Below are 14,999 nucleotides of genomic sequence, written 5' to 3'. Positions count from 1 at the left end.
CACAAGGGGAACTGCACCTAAATAATTGGTACATTAAAGTTGATAGACTAGACCCCTGCCCTCAAGGAACTTACAATTCAAAACCCAAGTGGAAACCTCCAATTCTAACCCTTATGAGCCCCTGGAAAATGGGTTGACATCCACCAGACTTTGTGCACCTCCTCCTTCACCTCCTCTAGTACCCACCAAGCAGTTTTTTCCCCCCACACTTATCATTCCAGCTGGGTCACGATAAATTTAGTGCTTTGGTGAGTGAGACAGTGGCATGTCCCTATAATCCACTGACTCAAGTCCCATTTTCTCTCAGATGGGAAGCTGGGGACATTGGCACTCTTCCCTGGTCACTGTCCAGGGAGCTGAGCCATCTCCTCAGCCCTGATGCTTGGAGGGCTATAATAAGTTAGCACATGACATACTTGTGTGAATATGATAGTTTCCTTGCAACTCATCCCTTAGGTTTCTGAGATACTTTTAAAATTCTCCAAAATAAAAAACAAAATTTATGGAATCACTTTGGTAGGTTGTCCTGGAATCATCTCATCTGAGTGATGGTTTTTTTTTCCATTAACAGCAACAGTTGTACATCAGTTCTAATGAAGGTGTCACCCAAGTATCCCTGCATCGCTGCCATGTTTATGGCACTGCTTGTGCTGACTGTTGTCTCGCAAGAGATCCATATTGTGCCTGGGATGGCAATTCCTGTTCAAGGTTCTATCCAACAGGAAAGAGGTAGGTTATGGGGAATATCATCATGGAAATGATCATAATCATCTTTTTTAAGTATTCACTGCACAATTGCATGTGCATATAGATTCTCCTGCTTAGACTGTGAACGCTCTGTGGGACAGGGACTTTGTCCAAGTTTCATACATTGTATCTATCCAGTGCTTAGTATAGTGCTAGGCACATAGTTCCTTGAGGAATTTACGATCTGAATCACATAGCGTGGCTCAGTGGAAAGAGCGTGGGCTTTGGGGTCAGAGATCATGAGTTCGAATCCTAGCTCTGCCACTTGTCAGCTTTGTGACTGTGGGCAAGTCACTTAACTTCTCTGTGCCTCAGTTACCTCATCTGTAAAATGGGGATTAAGACTGTGAGCCCCACGTGGGACAACCTGATTCCCCTGTGTCTACCCCAGTGCTTAGAACAGTGCTCTGCACATAGTAAGCGCTTAACAAATACCAACATTATTATTCTTTTTTATGGTATTCGTTTAGTACTACATTATGCCAGGAACTGTTCTAAGCACTGGGGTCGATACAAGCTAATCATTTTGGACAAAGTCCAAGTCCCACAAGGGGGTCGTAGTTTTAATGCTCATTTTACAAGTGAAATAACTAAGGTGCAGAGAATGTGGGCTGCTTCTATGCATTCTGAAAGAAAAGAGACATTGTTTATCACTGAGTTATTTACAAAGGAAGGCTATTAATCCATTACATAAAGAAGACAAGGTGTTGTTAACCTTTGAAGGAAACTGTGGTCAGACAAGAGTGGTGTTTGTGCTTCTGAATTACCTGGCTTAACTACCTACTCTAATTTTATTCCCCCAGGCACTTGGTACAGTGCTCTGCACACAGTAATCACTCACTATTTATACCACATTTATTCCACTGATTATGAGATCATTTCTTTTTCAGTTGGCCAAGAATTATCTGGAAAATATTTTATTTATGATAATTACTTGGTCATAATCATTATTATTTGAGCAATGGAGCCCAAAATAGATTTCTACTGTCATTTCTTATCTCATTCTAAGGATTCTTAAAAATGTAGGACAGAAAAAAAAAAATGAGTATTTGATCAGTCACCAATGAAAGAATGGGAGAAATATCTCAGATTTTGAGTTTGGGAAATATTATAGTGGAATAGCTATTTTAATATTTAATAATATCCTTGTTGTCTGGTCTGAGTGTATTTTGAATTGACTGGTCCTTGTGGGCAGCTATCATGTCTATTAATTCCATTCTACACTCCCCAAAACTTAGTACAGTGCTCTGTACCAAGTAGGTGCTCAATAAATACCACCAAATGACTGATTGAAAATTTAATCCAAATCACTTATGGAACTAAGACTCCTTGCACTTTGCTTATTTCCAGAGATATAGCTTTTGGAACTCAACAGGAAAAATCATAAATATATCAGTCCTCCAACTCCCTTACCCCTCACTAGTCTGTTGCCCTCTGGTGATCAATTTCCCAGCCCCCACATAAGCAGTAGAGGCAGTTGAGTTCTGTGTTCTTGCCCCAACCTTTATTTTGATATGTCCACCAATAAAGGAAAATGTCTGCCATTGATTTGGGGCCAAACTTGCCTGGTTTGGGGAAGGAAGATGGTGACCAGTTAGAAAGAGCAGCATTAATTAATATTGATACCTACAGGCTTCAAAGTCCATTTGGTCTTTCTGACTGATCTATTTGGAGGTTTCAGAAATGTTATGAAATTCCTAGTTTAAACTTTACTGTTTTCCTAGAGAGTCCTTTGCAGCAGGAAAACTTTAATGAAGAAGGTCCTATGATGTAAACATCTGTCCCATGTTGCTGTCTCTGATCATGTCAACATACCCAATCTTGCACCCAGAAGAGATAAGTAGGAGAATATCTCCCACTGCCATCTTGAATGCCCTCTGCCTTTGGGCAGCCCAGTGAGGGTTTAGAGTGCCACTGTGCCAACCAAGGGATTCATACAGATATCCTGAGAGCACCCCTGTTCCCTCCCCTGCCCACTAATACCCCGACACATGGTCAACCTCCTCTCAGTACAACTAGACTGTTAGCATCTGTATATAGATGAGTAAGAGAAAGTCAAAACAAATGAACATATATTCCTCTTACTCTGGCTTGCCAGTACTTTTATATAGATCTGAGACCATTGCAGATCTTCACTCTTTTTACTGTATAATGCAATATTAGTACCTTTATATGGTCCTGGGATCATTGCCTATTTTCACTTTTTACTGTATAGTATAATGCAATATTTGGGAATTTCTAACAGAAAATTTTGTATGAGCTCTGTTTCTTTCTTCTTTAGGTGAGGTTAGAAAGTAGCCTTGTCTCTGAGAACAAGATTAACACTTAAATTAGCAGAAAACAATGTGTTTTCCATTTGTGGAGCAAATGAGTAGCAAAATCAACAGTATATATTGAACCCCTCCTGTACAGATAGGCTTGTTGCCTATCAAAAGGACAGACTGCAGTCAAGAAAGCATTAGGTGTTCGAGCACTTTCTGTGTTTTGAATGCACAGTATTCCACAATCATAACAGGTCCTTACTGCACTCAGCACTGCATACTGCTGACCTTGAAACTCTTGTTCTAAATGGTAAGGAAGAAATTGTATTTTTAGGAAAAAATAATAAATTCAAAGGGGTAATATCATCATATATCCAATATATGAGAAAGATTAGAAGAGGTTGCCATGGAGAAGCTTCCATACAACACCTTCTGTAAGATGAGACCAAGAGATTAAATTTGGAGAAAATACATATTTTTAATGATATCTGTGAAGGACGTACTCTGTGTCAAGCACTGTACAAACAGCTGGAGTAGATACAAGCTAATCAGGGTGGACACACTCCATGACCCATGTGGAAAGTGTCACAGTCTTGATCGCCAGTTTACAGACAAGGTAACGGAGGCACAGAGGAGTTAAATGACTTCCCCTAGGTCACACAGCAGACAAGTAGCAGAGCTGGCATTAGAAGCCAGGTCCTTCTGACTACTAGGCCCAGTCTCTAGGCCAAGCTGCCTCTCTTCCATACTGTGAGAGTTGTTTCTGAGGGAAACTCATCTTCCAGACTAGGTTTGAGTCTCATCTTTCTGAGGTCATTTAGGACATGAAACAGGGCTAGTCTTGTCAACTCCCTTCCAAACTACAATCGATGGTTCAATCAAAATGACAATAAAGTTAGTAATGCCATTTTACCTGCATTCCATTCATTTTACAGTGGGATCAATTTTAAATCATTCTTTTGGTCTTTCCAATTTTAGGAGGAGCCGCAGACAGGACGTCAGACATGGAAATCCTATGACTCAGTGCCGAGGATTCAATCTAAAAGGTATCGTCCTTGAGAATTTGTCCTTTTATAAAAAAAGGAGATGAAAATCCCTTTATGTCAGCCATAATTCTTAGGATTTTTATGGCCATGTATCAGGAAAGAAATGAATCAATCCCTTTGAACCTAGGTTCCTTCTTTCTAAATGGGAATAAAACATTTCTCCTGTTTAGAAAATAGATTTTAAAAATAATTATTAGGAGGTACATAGCCATGGACACTCTTCAAGAAATGATTGCAAGTCCATCTCTACTAAACCTGAGATATTCACATGAAACTTATATGAGGGTCTGGATGCTCGATAAAGATTTCCATCTGGCATCAAGAAGGCGTGTTTTAAAAATGAACAGATGAGGCCCAGGCGAACACCGCAACAAATCACTTTCCTTCTCCCGAGTCACTCCTTGGCCATCACCTAGAATTTTTTAAAACTTCTAGCTATGACTCCTATGAACATAAATATGAAGATGCCTAAATGCATTTTTTTTCCTGTTGAGGGTGGGAGGAATGTTAGGGGGTGATATATGGATAGATATAACTGGATGCATGCTTTTCAAGTCATAGCATGGCTATAAATAACTATTGAAAAGCTCTTCTCTCAAAGTTGTACTGCAAATTAGGTGTCAATTTCAGTCTTTTGAGATCTTACTTTCTCCAAGAGGCCTTTTCCAACTAATCCTTCATTTGCTCTATTCATTCATTCATTCAATAGTATTTATTGAGCGCTTACTATGTGCAGAGCACTGTACTAAGCGCTTGGGATGAACAAGTCGGCAACAGATAGAGACAGTCCCTGCCGTTTGACGGGCTTACAGTCTAATCGGGGGAGACGGACAGACAAGAACAATGGCACTAAACAGCGTCAAGGGGAAGAACATCTCGTAAAAACAATGGCAACTAAATAGAATCAAGGCGATGTACAATTCATTAACAAAATAAATAGGGTAATGAAAATATATACAGTTGAGCGGACGAGTACAGTGCTGTGGGGATGGGAAGGGAGAGGTGGAGGAGCAGAGGGAAAAGGGGAAAATGAGGCTTTAGCTGCGGAGAGGTAAAGGGGGGATGGCAGAGGGAGTAGAGGGGGAAGAGGAGCTCAGTCTGGGAAGGCCTCTTGGAGGAGGTGATTTTTAAGTAAGGTTTTGAAGAGGGAAAGAGAATCAGTTTGGCGGAGGTGAGGAGGGAGGGCGTTCCACTCACCTTCCTGTCAGGGATGCCCAGATACTTAATCATAATAATTTTGGTATTTGTTAAGCGCTTACTATGTATCAGGCACTGTTCGAAGTGCTAAGGTGGATACAAGCCAATCAGATTGGAAACAGTCCCTGTCCCACGTGGGGCTCACAGTCTCAACCCCATTTTACAGATGAGGTAACTGAGGCTCAGAAAAGTGAAATGACTTGCCTAAGGTCACACAGCAGACAAGCAGCAGAGCCAGGGTAAGAATCCATGACCCTCTGACTCCCAGGCCCATGCTCTATCCACCACACCATGCTGCTTCCCATACTTGGATATGTATTCCTTTAATCCCTTTATAGTCACACTTCACCCAACCCCACTGCACTTTTGTACATATCCTTCCATTCTCCCATTTGTCCTACCTGTATTCTGTTTTCCTGGCTGCTTCCCCCTCTAGACCATAAGCTCCTTGTGGGCAGGAATCATCAGGGTACTCTGTTATAGTGTACTCTCCATAGTTCTTAGTACACCGTTCTGCACTCAGAAAGCACTCAATAAATACCATTGATTGATCAATATGCCAGCAGAAAAAACTGGGTGTGTCTGAAGAAACTGGGTGTGTGTGAAGTGGAGGGTGGGATGGAGGATTTCTCAATCAAATGCTCATGGTTAGGGGAGAGGGGCAGCGAGAGGAAAGAAGGACCCAGACTCACCTGAGGGTCATTCAGAATGGATCTCCTCCATCTTTCTTTCCTAAGCCCAAAATCATATTACAGCTGAGACTCCCTTTGTTCATTCCCCTTTCCAGCCCCACAGCACGTATGTATATATCCGTAATTTATTCATTTATTTATATTAATATCTGTCTCCCCCTCTCTAGACTGTGAGCTCCTTGTGGTCAGGGAATGTGTTTGTTTATTGTTGTATAATACTGTCCCGAGTGCTCAGTACAGTGCTCTACACACAGTAAGCCTTCAATAAATGACTGATTGAATGAAGCTAGTAGCCAAAGGCTGCTTCAACCATGGGGCAGAAGTGGAAGCCAGCCCAGTGGTTTACACCCTCATTGGAGGAGGGGGGCGCACCACTGTCCAGAGGTGCCACTTCCCGCTAACAGCTCCCCGCTCTTCCTCAACTAACAGTGAAGAGCTGAAAGCCTGCAGTGTTGGGTGGGGGGGGGGGGTTATTTGGCTTTTTTAGTGGTATTTGTTAAGCGCTTACAATGCGTCAAACCCTATTAAGTGTTGGAGTAGGTATGAGTTAATTAGGTCAGATACAATCTCTGTCCCAAATGGGGCTCACAGTCTAAGTAGGAGGGAGAACATTAATCTAATCCCCATTTAACAGTTGAGGAAACTGAGGCACAGAGTTTAAATAATAACAATTAATAACCATTATTATGGAATTTGTTAAGCACTTGTTAGGTGCTACACACTGTTCTAAGCACTGGGGTAGATACAAGGTAATCAGGTTGTCCCACCTGGGGCCTACAGTCTTAATCTCCATTTTACAGATGAGGTAAGAAGCTCAGAGAAGTGAAATGACTTGCCCAAGGTCACACAGCAGACAACTGGTGGAGCTGGGATTAGAACCCACATCCTCTGACTCCCTAGCCCATGGTCTTTCCCCTAAGCCACGATGCTTGACTTGCCCAAGGTCACTCAGCAAGCGATTGGCAGAATTGAGATTAGTACCCAGGTCATCTGGCTCCCAGGCCCTGGCTCTTTCCATTAGGTTGCACTGCTTCTCTTGTTTTGGCTCCATGTTTGAACCATACAGGTGCCAGTTCTAGAGTTAAATAGTTAAATACCCCATCAAAGGAATTAAATGTTTGGTTTTCCCTCCCAAAATAGATTTTTTCCAAATCTGGATTTCTCTCCTTCAGTATGTTCACTCAATTTGTCATGTTTCCTAATGGATTTGCACCTGTGAAACCACTTAAGAGCCTTTTTTCTGCTTCAGCTGGACTTTGTCCTAACCTTAGGCAGAAATTAACTTGTCTTTTAAGGTTGATTCCCCGGGAGGATTCTTTTCTAAATGCCTTGGCTTCCGTTCTTACGTTTTCCAGCTTACAGAAACGCAGCTGAGGTCGTTCAATATGGAGTAAAGAACAACACCACTTTCCTGGAGTGCACGCCCAAGTCTCCACAGGCGTCTATCAAATGGCTGTTACAGAAGGACAAAGACAGGAGGAAAGAGGTGAGAGGCAGAGCTCTGAAACAATCAATCAACTCCAGAGAAAATGCATTAAATCACCAGCCCAGTCAGGGGTAAAGATCAAGCTGGATAAATAAGGCATATGAGTGGCTTTTTATGCCTTTAGCATGACAGGTGACAACAAATTTAAAACAATTTATGCCTAAACTTGATGGATGAATAGGAAAGATGCTATCCTCTTCACCTCCACCAAAAGGGTGGTGTTTGAGTTTTAGAGCAGTGTGGTTGTGAGCAAGGAACCGTAAAAGAAACAAAATGCATAAAATCCGAGGGGTTTCATGCTCACACAACACCACCTTTGTGTGACTGGGAAAGATTAAAAAGACCAAAACCAGTTGAAAGTGTTTTCTGCAGTCTTTAGTCTAAACAGCAACACGAATTCTTCGACGATGCTGTAATCCCATTTCAGTTGCTGAATTGTTGACCATTCTCGGATTTCAGTTTGGTAGTATATAGAATGATTGTTTATGGAAGCAAAGCTGCTTTTCAGTGCAGGCAAAGGAAAAACCAAATGGTATTTATAGTTATTCAACTGTAATATTTGAAAAAACTATTTGTACTGACCTTCCTTGATTTTACTGTAAGGAAATTACAGTAAAATAATCAATAGTGAACAGTGAAGAGTGAAGAGTAAAATAATCAAGAGTGAACAGTGCATAAATGAATGCCATTACATGGAGATCAGCTTGCTTTGCAGAGTAGACTATTAAACAATTGCCTTCAGTGTCTAAAGAGACATTTCAAAAAATTCTGCTTCTAGGCCATGAAATCTAACCTGAGCTACTATCTTGTCTGTTTAGTCCTGCTGTGTTGATTAGAGTTAAAGGAACTACTGAAATTTAGAATTATTAGGTCTGTGAATCCAGAGGAACTCTGCCTTTGCCCCTGAAATGTCTCTCCAGCTATAAACCAATAGTTCTCTTTTTGGGTTTCAATGAAATGCAAAATCTTACAGAATAAGTGATAATGATTTTAAATGCAAATTTGATTTTCCAAAATTAACAATTACACTGACTCCAACAACTGATTGTCCTCATTGTATATAAATGTATTTTCACAAATAAACACCTGGCAGAGATTACCTCCCCCTTCCCTTCCTTGTCCCCCTTCCCCTTGACAAAGTGGTAACTTAGAAGAAATAAAAGGCAACTATTTAATTGACTCTCTCTTTACTTCTTCACATCCAGACTATTATCTTTTTATCCCCATTAGAAGATGTTATAATCATAAATATATATTATATATCTATATTTTCATAGAAATAATAATAATAACTATGGTATTTGTTAAGCACTTACTATGTGCAGACCACTATTTTAAGCACTGGGGTAGATACAGGATAATCAGATTGTCCCACGTGGGGCTCACATTTTTTAACCCCCATTTTTGCAGATGAGGTAACTAAGGCACAGAGAAGTTAAGTGACTTGCCCAAGGTCACAGAGCAGACAAGTGGAGGAGCCAGGATTAGAACCCACGACCTCTGACTCCCAAGCCCAAGCTCTTTCCACTAATATAAATATATATGTAGTATTTGTTAAGCCCTTTACTAAGGGCTGGGGTAAATAAGGTTGGGCACAGTCCACAGACACATGAGGCTCACAGTCTTAATTCCCATTTTACAGATGTGATGACTGAGGCAGAAAAAAGTTAAGTAACTTGCTTAACATTACACAGCGGACAAGTGGCAGACCCAGCATTAGAACCCATGTCCTCCGACTCCCAGGCCTGTGCTCCTTCTACTAGGCTCTGCTGCTTCTCTGCAATTTTCTTTAATGGCTGCTAATCACAATTCCAGGTGGAGGTGAACCTCATTATCCAATAGTAGAACTGTCCAGGGATCTTACTCAAATTGAGACTAGCATGTCCTGCTTCTTACCCATCAGACCACTATCGAATCCTGTAAAATATAGCATCTAAAGAGCATCTCCTCCCCTGGCTTGACAGCATGGTTTAATAGATGCAGCACAGGCGTGGGATTCAGAAGGTCATGGATTTTAATCCTGGTTCTGCCACTTGTCTGCTGTGTGATCTTGGTCAAGTCACTTCACTGGGCCTCAGTTACCCCACCTGTAAAATGAGGATTGAGACTGTGAGCCCCATATGGGATAAGGACTGTCTTCACACTGATTTGTATGTCTGTATGTTTTTTACTCCATATTACTCTTTAAATCCATTCGATGATTGCCCCTGTATTTTCTACATGAAGTTTCAACCCCATCAGCCAGCCTCAACCCCAGCACTCTGTTCTGTCCTTTGCCTTTTCTTCCCATTTTCCAGATCACAAAGAAAGCAAAGAAAAAAAAATCTTCTTTCAAATCCTCTCAGCAAATGTCATCTTCCCTACAATAAATCACTCAAATGAAAATGTTTTTAAGAATATGATTTCCAGAGAATAGCTAATCCCTAAACTCACATGTTTTTTTGTGTGCCTGCTTCTGAAATTCCTGGATTTGGATCATTACTACCAGATAACTTGGATGTTCAGAGCATAATAATGGTTTTCCCAAATTTAAAATATATATTGCCTTTAACAATGGGCTTTATGCTCCTTACTGCCATGGATACAGCTATTCAAAAGATAACTTCCCAGAAAGTTGTTTTCCAATTTGTGATTAACCTTCATCTTTGTCAGAGAATAATAAGAAAAAGAAAGTTCTAGGATCCAAACCTGCCTTGATTACACTTAAAAAATCTCAATTATGTAGCGGGGAGAATCCATTTTAGAACTGTCATATCCTATGGTGGGCTATCAACTTTCTCCTGTTCCCATCTGTTCATTTCATTGCCACTGCATCCCCCTCCAGAGCAAATGGATGGGACATGAAAGGGAGTTAATGGAGACCCTTGTAATCAGCAGTTTGGTGAGCAAGAAATTGAAACACATCAAGAAAATGGGGCATTTAGAGTAAACGCAGATTCAGTCAATAACAGTCACATCATGAAAGCTAATGCAACATGGAAAGCATTGAACTAAGCAATGGGAAGCATATGAAGACATTTAATCTGACATTTTCCTTGGCCCACGAATAGCTTATTTGAATAGGGGAAGGACAGGTAGACTAGGGAAAAATAGTGATGGTGCCTTCAGTTCTGCCAGAAGCTGGATAATGGTGCTAATATAGTGACTGAATTAGAGAACATTATTCCAACCATATGGATAGGCTGATAGGCTAAAGTACAATGTGTTGTTTGAAAAGTAAATCTCTGCATATGGTGGCAAAGTCTACAATGCAACTTTTCCTTAAGGAAGTAACCTGAGAGAATGTAATCCCCTGGGAGAATATTAAGGGCATCAGAAAAAGTGAGTGAAAAATAGGTCATTCTTCGAACTCTTCTTCACTTCTGAGCCGACTTGTTCATCCCAAGTGCTTAGTACAGTGCTCTGCACATAGTAAGCGCTCAATAAATACTATTGAATGAATGAATTGATCCTCCCAGTTCAAACTACACAACTTTCCCAGATATCTGTTAATCCATTTTAATTGAATCAATTGGACTGTTCATTTAACTCTGTTCAATTCAACCCAACATGAGGAGACTTGATGGGCAAAATTCCCTTGAAATTGATTTGCGGTGGATCAATGGCAACCTCCTTTCTTTTGTGATTGATTGTCTTTGTTCCTGCTAGGTCAAGTTGAATGAAAGAATCATAGCTACAGAACATGGACTTCTGATTCGCTCTGTTCAGGATTCTGACCAAGGTCTGTACCACTGCATCGCTGTAGAGAACAGCTTCAAGCAAACCATAGCCAAGATCAACTTCAAAGTCTTAGATTCTGATATGGTGGCCTTTGTGATGGACAAGTGGACTCCCTGGGCCTGGGCGAGTTCTGTGCGAGCTCTGCAGTTCCACCCAAAGGACTTTGTCGGTGTGTTTAGTCACTCTGAAATGCAGATGATTAACCAATACTGCAAAGACACCCGGCAGCAAAGTCAACCAGGAGAAGAAACGCAGAAGATGAGGGGAGACTATGGCAAGCTAAAGGCTCTTATCAATAGCCGAAAAAGTAGAAACCGGAGGAATCAGTTACCCGGATCTTAAACATTGGTTTGATCCAGGCTGATATTCGTTCATGTATCTTCCCAGTAAAGGATTTTTGTTTATCTTCTAGGAGCATATGTTGAGCAAACTATGTGATAAGGTACCAGTTCAGCATATGAGATACGCATTTATTGCAGCACTAAAAATGCAGCATCAATGAACTTGAGCGAGCATGCATTTGTTTTGTTTTTTTGTTGTTTTTTTTTTTTTTTTTTAACACTGACTAGCACTGGGCATATTCTAGCCCATACAGTGCATATAAATTTTTAACTTAACCCCAGAATCTAATTTATGTTGTGCTTTTGAATTCAATGTTGTTACTTCCAGAAACAGAATCATCAAGCCTCTCTCTGGAATTAGGACTGTATGCTCAATTGTTCTTTATTGCATGTAAGAGGTTTTGAGTGTTTACGGTTTTACCGATGAAAATGAAAAAACAGGTTTACAGCTTTCCTACAAAGCAAGTCACAAACATATATAGCACAGTGGAGCTGCCAAAATGTAGATGGTTAAAAAAAATGAAATAGAATCAACAAAAGCAATGAATAGAAAGTTGTTTGAAGAAATACTCGGGCATCACAGAGAAAAATGAATCCCAGAGAAACACTGATTTTTTTTTTTTGAGTTGCAAAGAATACATTAAATACTGCTAATATCGGTCACTGAACACTGTTCTGTATTACTTTATGTAGCTTTCTGTGCTTAATGGGTGTTTGGCAAGTGAACAAATAAGTGTATTCTTGTTGGTATCTTTCCTCTAATTATAAAAAGTAGTTTTCTTCTGTTATTCCAAAGTACCTACTTCCTTGAGATGGTATTAATGTACAGCTCCTTGAAATATCCCTCTTTGTTCATAATATGGCACTTTGCTGCTTTGTGTAGCACAGTTAATTTTGGGGAAGAGCAGCCGAAGGGACTTCCTCTCTGCCATATAATGTTATAGCACACTGAGCAAAATATCTCTTCTGCTCAATGATGGAATGCTTTTTTACTCCCTTTTATCATTTTGCATGTTGCATTTTGGATTTAGGTGCCAATTTGATTTATTTCTTGTCACTTTTCCTTATGGCCACAGACCGGACAATCAGTGCATTACATACACTGGTTAACAGAGTTGGTAACGTAGGTTTGTCAGGAATTCAACGTTTCCAGTCCCTTCCTGATGCATATTGGAAGATCTTTATCTGAGTAATTCACCACACAAATAGTCTTTTAGGAGTCTGAAGTAGAACTACCTCCTGTGCTGAAATTTTATTTTGCCAAAATGTAAATTTTCTTTTTTCCTGAGTCTTTTGTTCCAGTGATTGGAAACCAGAGCATCACCAATTACAGAGCTAAATAGCTGACAATTAGACTACCACCATTACAGAAGAAAAATTGCTATCACTTCAACCAAATATCCTATGGGAACTTCACAAACCATAATAGAGATGCCATCACTATCAAAATTGATAAAATTGTTATTTAGAACCAAGAATATTGTCTAATGTTAATGGGGTTAAATTATGATATATAATAAGCCTTAATTTGATAGGTACAATTTTAGGACAGGATCTTAGAAATGTGACATTGCATGAAAACAAGAACAAATTAATTGAATTTATTGTACTACTCTAATCTCTAAAGCTGCTTACTATATTAATGTCTTGATTATTTATAATACCTTTAAATTAAGATAATATTTTTTTCTCTCCCGGGAGAGTATTCGACAGCCTTAAGTCAATATGGATTCTACATAATCTTCCAAGCTGTATCCAACATCCTCTATGTACAGAGCTGAAAGTAGAACTGTTTTATTGTGAAGTGGACAGGGTAACCTAAACGATTTTTATGTGCTTCAATTAAATCCAAACTGGTAGGCAATATGGATGTTTAGTTTTGTAATATTGTTTGTGCTATTTAATATCTTCTATTTTGAAAATTATTAAAATGTATATAATTTTATTACTTTTTTTAAAATAAAATCTTCAAGATGTTAAATCTGCCAAATGTAAAGATAGGTTCTCGCTCATGAACTTCATAAATGTACACCGAATATTTGTGACTTATTTTATTTTGTGTAGTCTGTAAAGTTTGCAAATTTAAACATGTTTTTCACAATCATGGGTACTGTAGATACAGTTTAATAGGGAAACACGTTTTCAAAAGTGTGTGTATAGTTCTTAGCATGATGAAACTGTTGTTACAGTGAATGTTTATAATATCTTGTGTAAGAAGCAATTAAATATAGTTAAAACAGTAAAATTTAATTGGATACCTAAAATACTATGTGCCTGAAAATAAAGTGTGTTGAAATTTTGGTGTATGCTTGAGGATTTTTTTATGCCTTTAAGAGTTTCATAGTGAAGTGGACATATCATTTTAATGGCAGAAGGTATTTCATTCCACAAGACTATCCTCTAGTCAGTACACATTACATAATGCATTGCCTCAACATCTAGAGGTAATAATAATAATTTAATAATTATGGTACTTTTAAAAACTACATGCCAGACACTATACTAAGCACCAGGGTGGTTACAAGCAAATTGAATTTAAACAAATCCTGTCCTACATTGGGCTCAAGCTTAATTCCCATTTTACAGATGAGGGAACTGATTTAAGTACCTTATCCAAGGTCACACATCAGACAAGTGATACAGCTGAGATAAGAACCCAGGTCCTTCTGATTCCCAGGCCCGGGCTCTATCCAGTAGGTAACACTGCTTCACTGTCCATAAGAGATGAACTTTTGTCCATTTTCAGCATACTGACCTTTGAATTCAATAGTAAATACTCTTTAGAGAATCATAGTCCTCATTGATGAAGTAAAAATGTATTTTCAGAAAACATTGGTTTAGGTTCTCTCAGGTCATGTCAAAACCATTATTAGAAATCAGGAATCCTTTATATAGCTTTCACAGTGACTGTACTTAATGCTGTTCGGAAGGTTCAAATGGGCTCAAAGCATCAGAGTTTCAAAATGGGATGGGATTTCATCTTCATTTTACAGATGATGAAACTGAGGCCCAGAGTAATAATAATAATGATGGTATTTGTTAAGCGCTTACTATGTGCAGAGCACTGTTCTAAGCGCTGGGGTAGACACAAGGGAATCAGGTTGTCCCACGTGGGGCTCACAGTAAGGTCTGGGGTAGATACAGGGTAATCAGATTGTCCCACATGAGGCTCACAGTCTTCATCCCCATTTTACAGATGAGTAACTGAGGCACAGAGAAGTTAAGTGACTTGCCCACAGTCACACAACTGACAAGTGGCAGAGCCGGGATTCAAACCCATAACCTCTGACTCCCAAACCCGTGCTCTTTCCACTGAGCCATACTGAATAGTTTAGTTACTTGCCCAAAGTCATAAAAGCTGATAAGTGGCAGAGCTGGAGTTAGAAACCCAAGACCTTCTGACTCCCAGGTCCTTGCTCTAGGCACTACACCACGCTGCTTATGAGCCATGTCTGTATTTACAGCATGGATAGTTATGCCCTACCCGAATGAAAGCTCACTGTGGGTAG

The 14,999-nt window shown here is 39.7% G+C and overlaps 1 protein-coding gene across 1 annotated transcript in view; it reads left to right on the top strand.

The window, feature by feature from the left end:
- SEMA3C (semaphorin 3C) overlaps positions 1-13,796 on the top strand; it is a 139,551-nt gene extending 125,755 nt beyond the window's left edge. Inside the window, exons 15-18 of the mRNA XM_007670955.4 lie at positions 572-729; positions 3,987-4,054; positions 7,299-7,429; positions 11,078-13,796. Coding sequence (XP_007669145.1) covers positions 572-729; positions 3,987-4,054; positions 7,299-7,429; positions 11,078-11,491 — 771 coding nt within the window. The 3' untranslated portion in view covers positions 11,492-13,796. The remainder of the gene's footprint in view (positions 1-571; positions 730-3,986; positions 4,055-7,298; positions 7,430-11,077) is intronic.
- Positions 13,797-14,999: the final 1,203 nt, after the last annotated feature.

This window comes from Ornithorhynchus anatinus, chromosome 13, assembly GCF_004115215.2.
Source record: "Ornithorhynchus anatinus isolate Pmale09 chromosome 13, mOrnAna1.pri.v4, whole genome shotgun sequence".
Lineage (NCBI taxonomy): Eukaryota > Metazoa > Chordata > Mammalia > Monotremata > Ornithorhynchidae > Ornithorhynchus > Ornithorhynchus anatinus.
The sequence above is the reverse complement of the archived record's forward strand: the minus strand, read 5'-3'. Positions and strand labels throughout refer to the sequence as shown.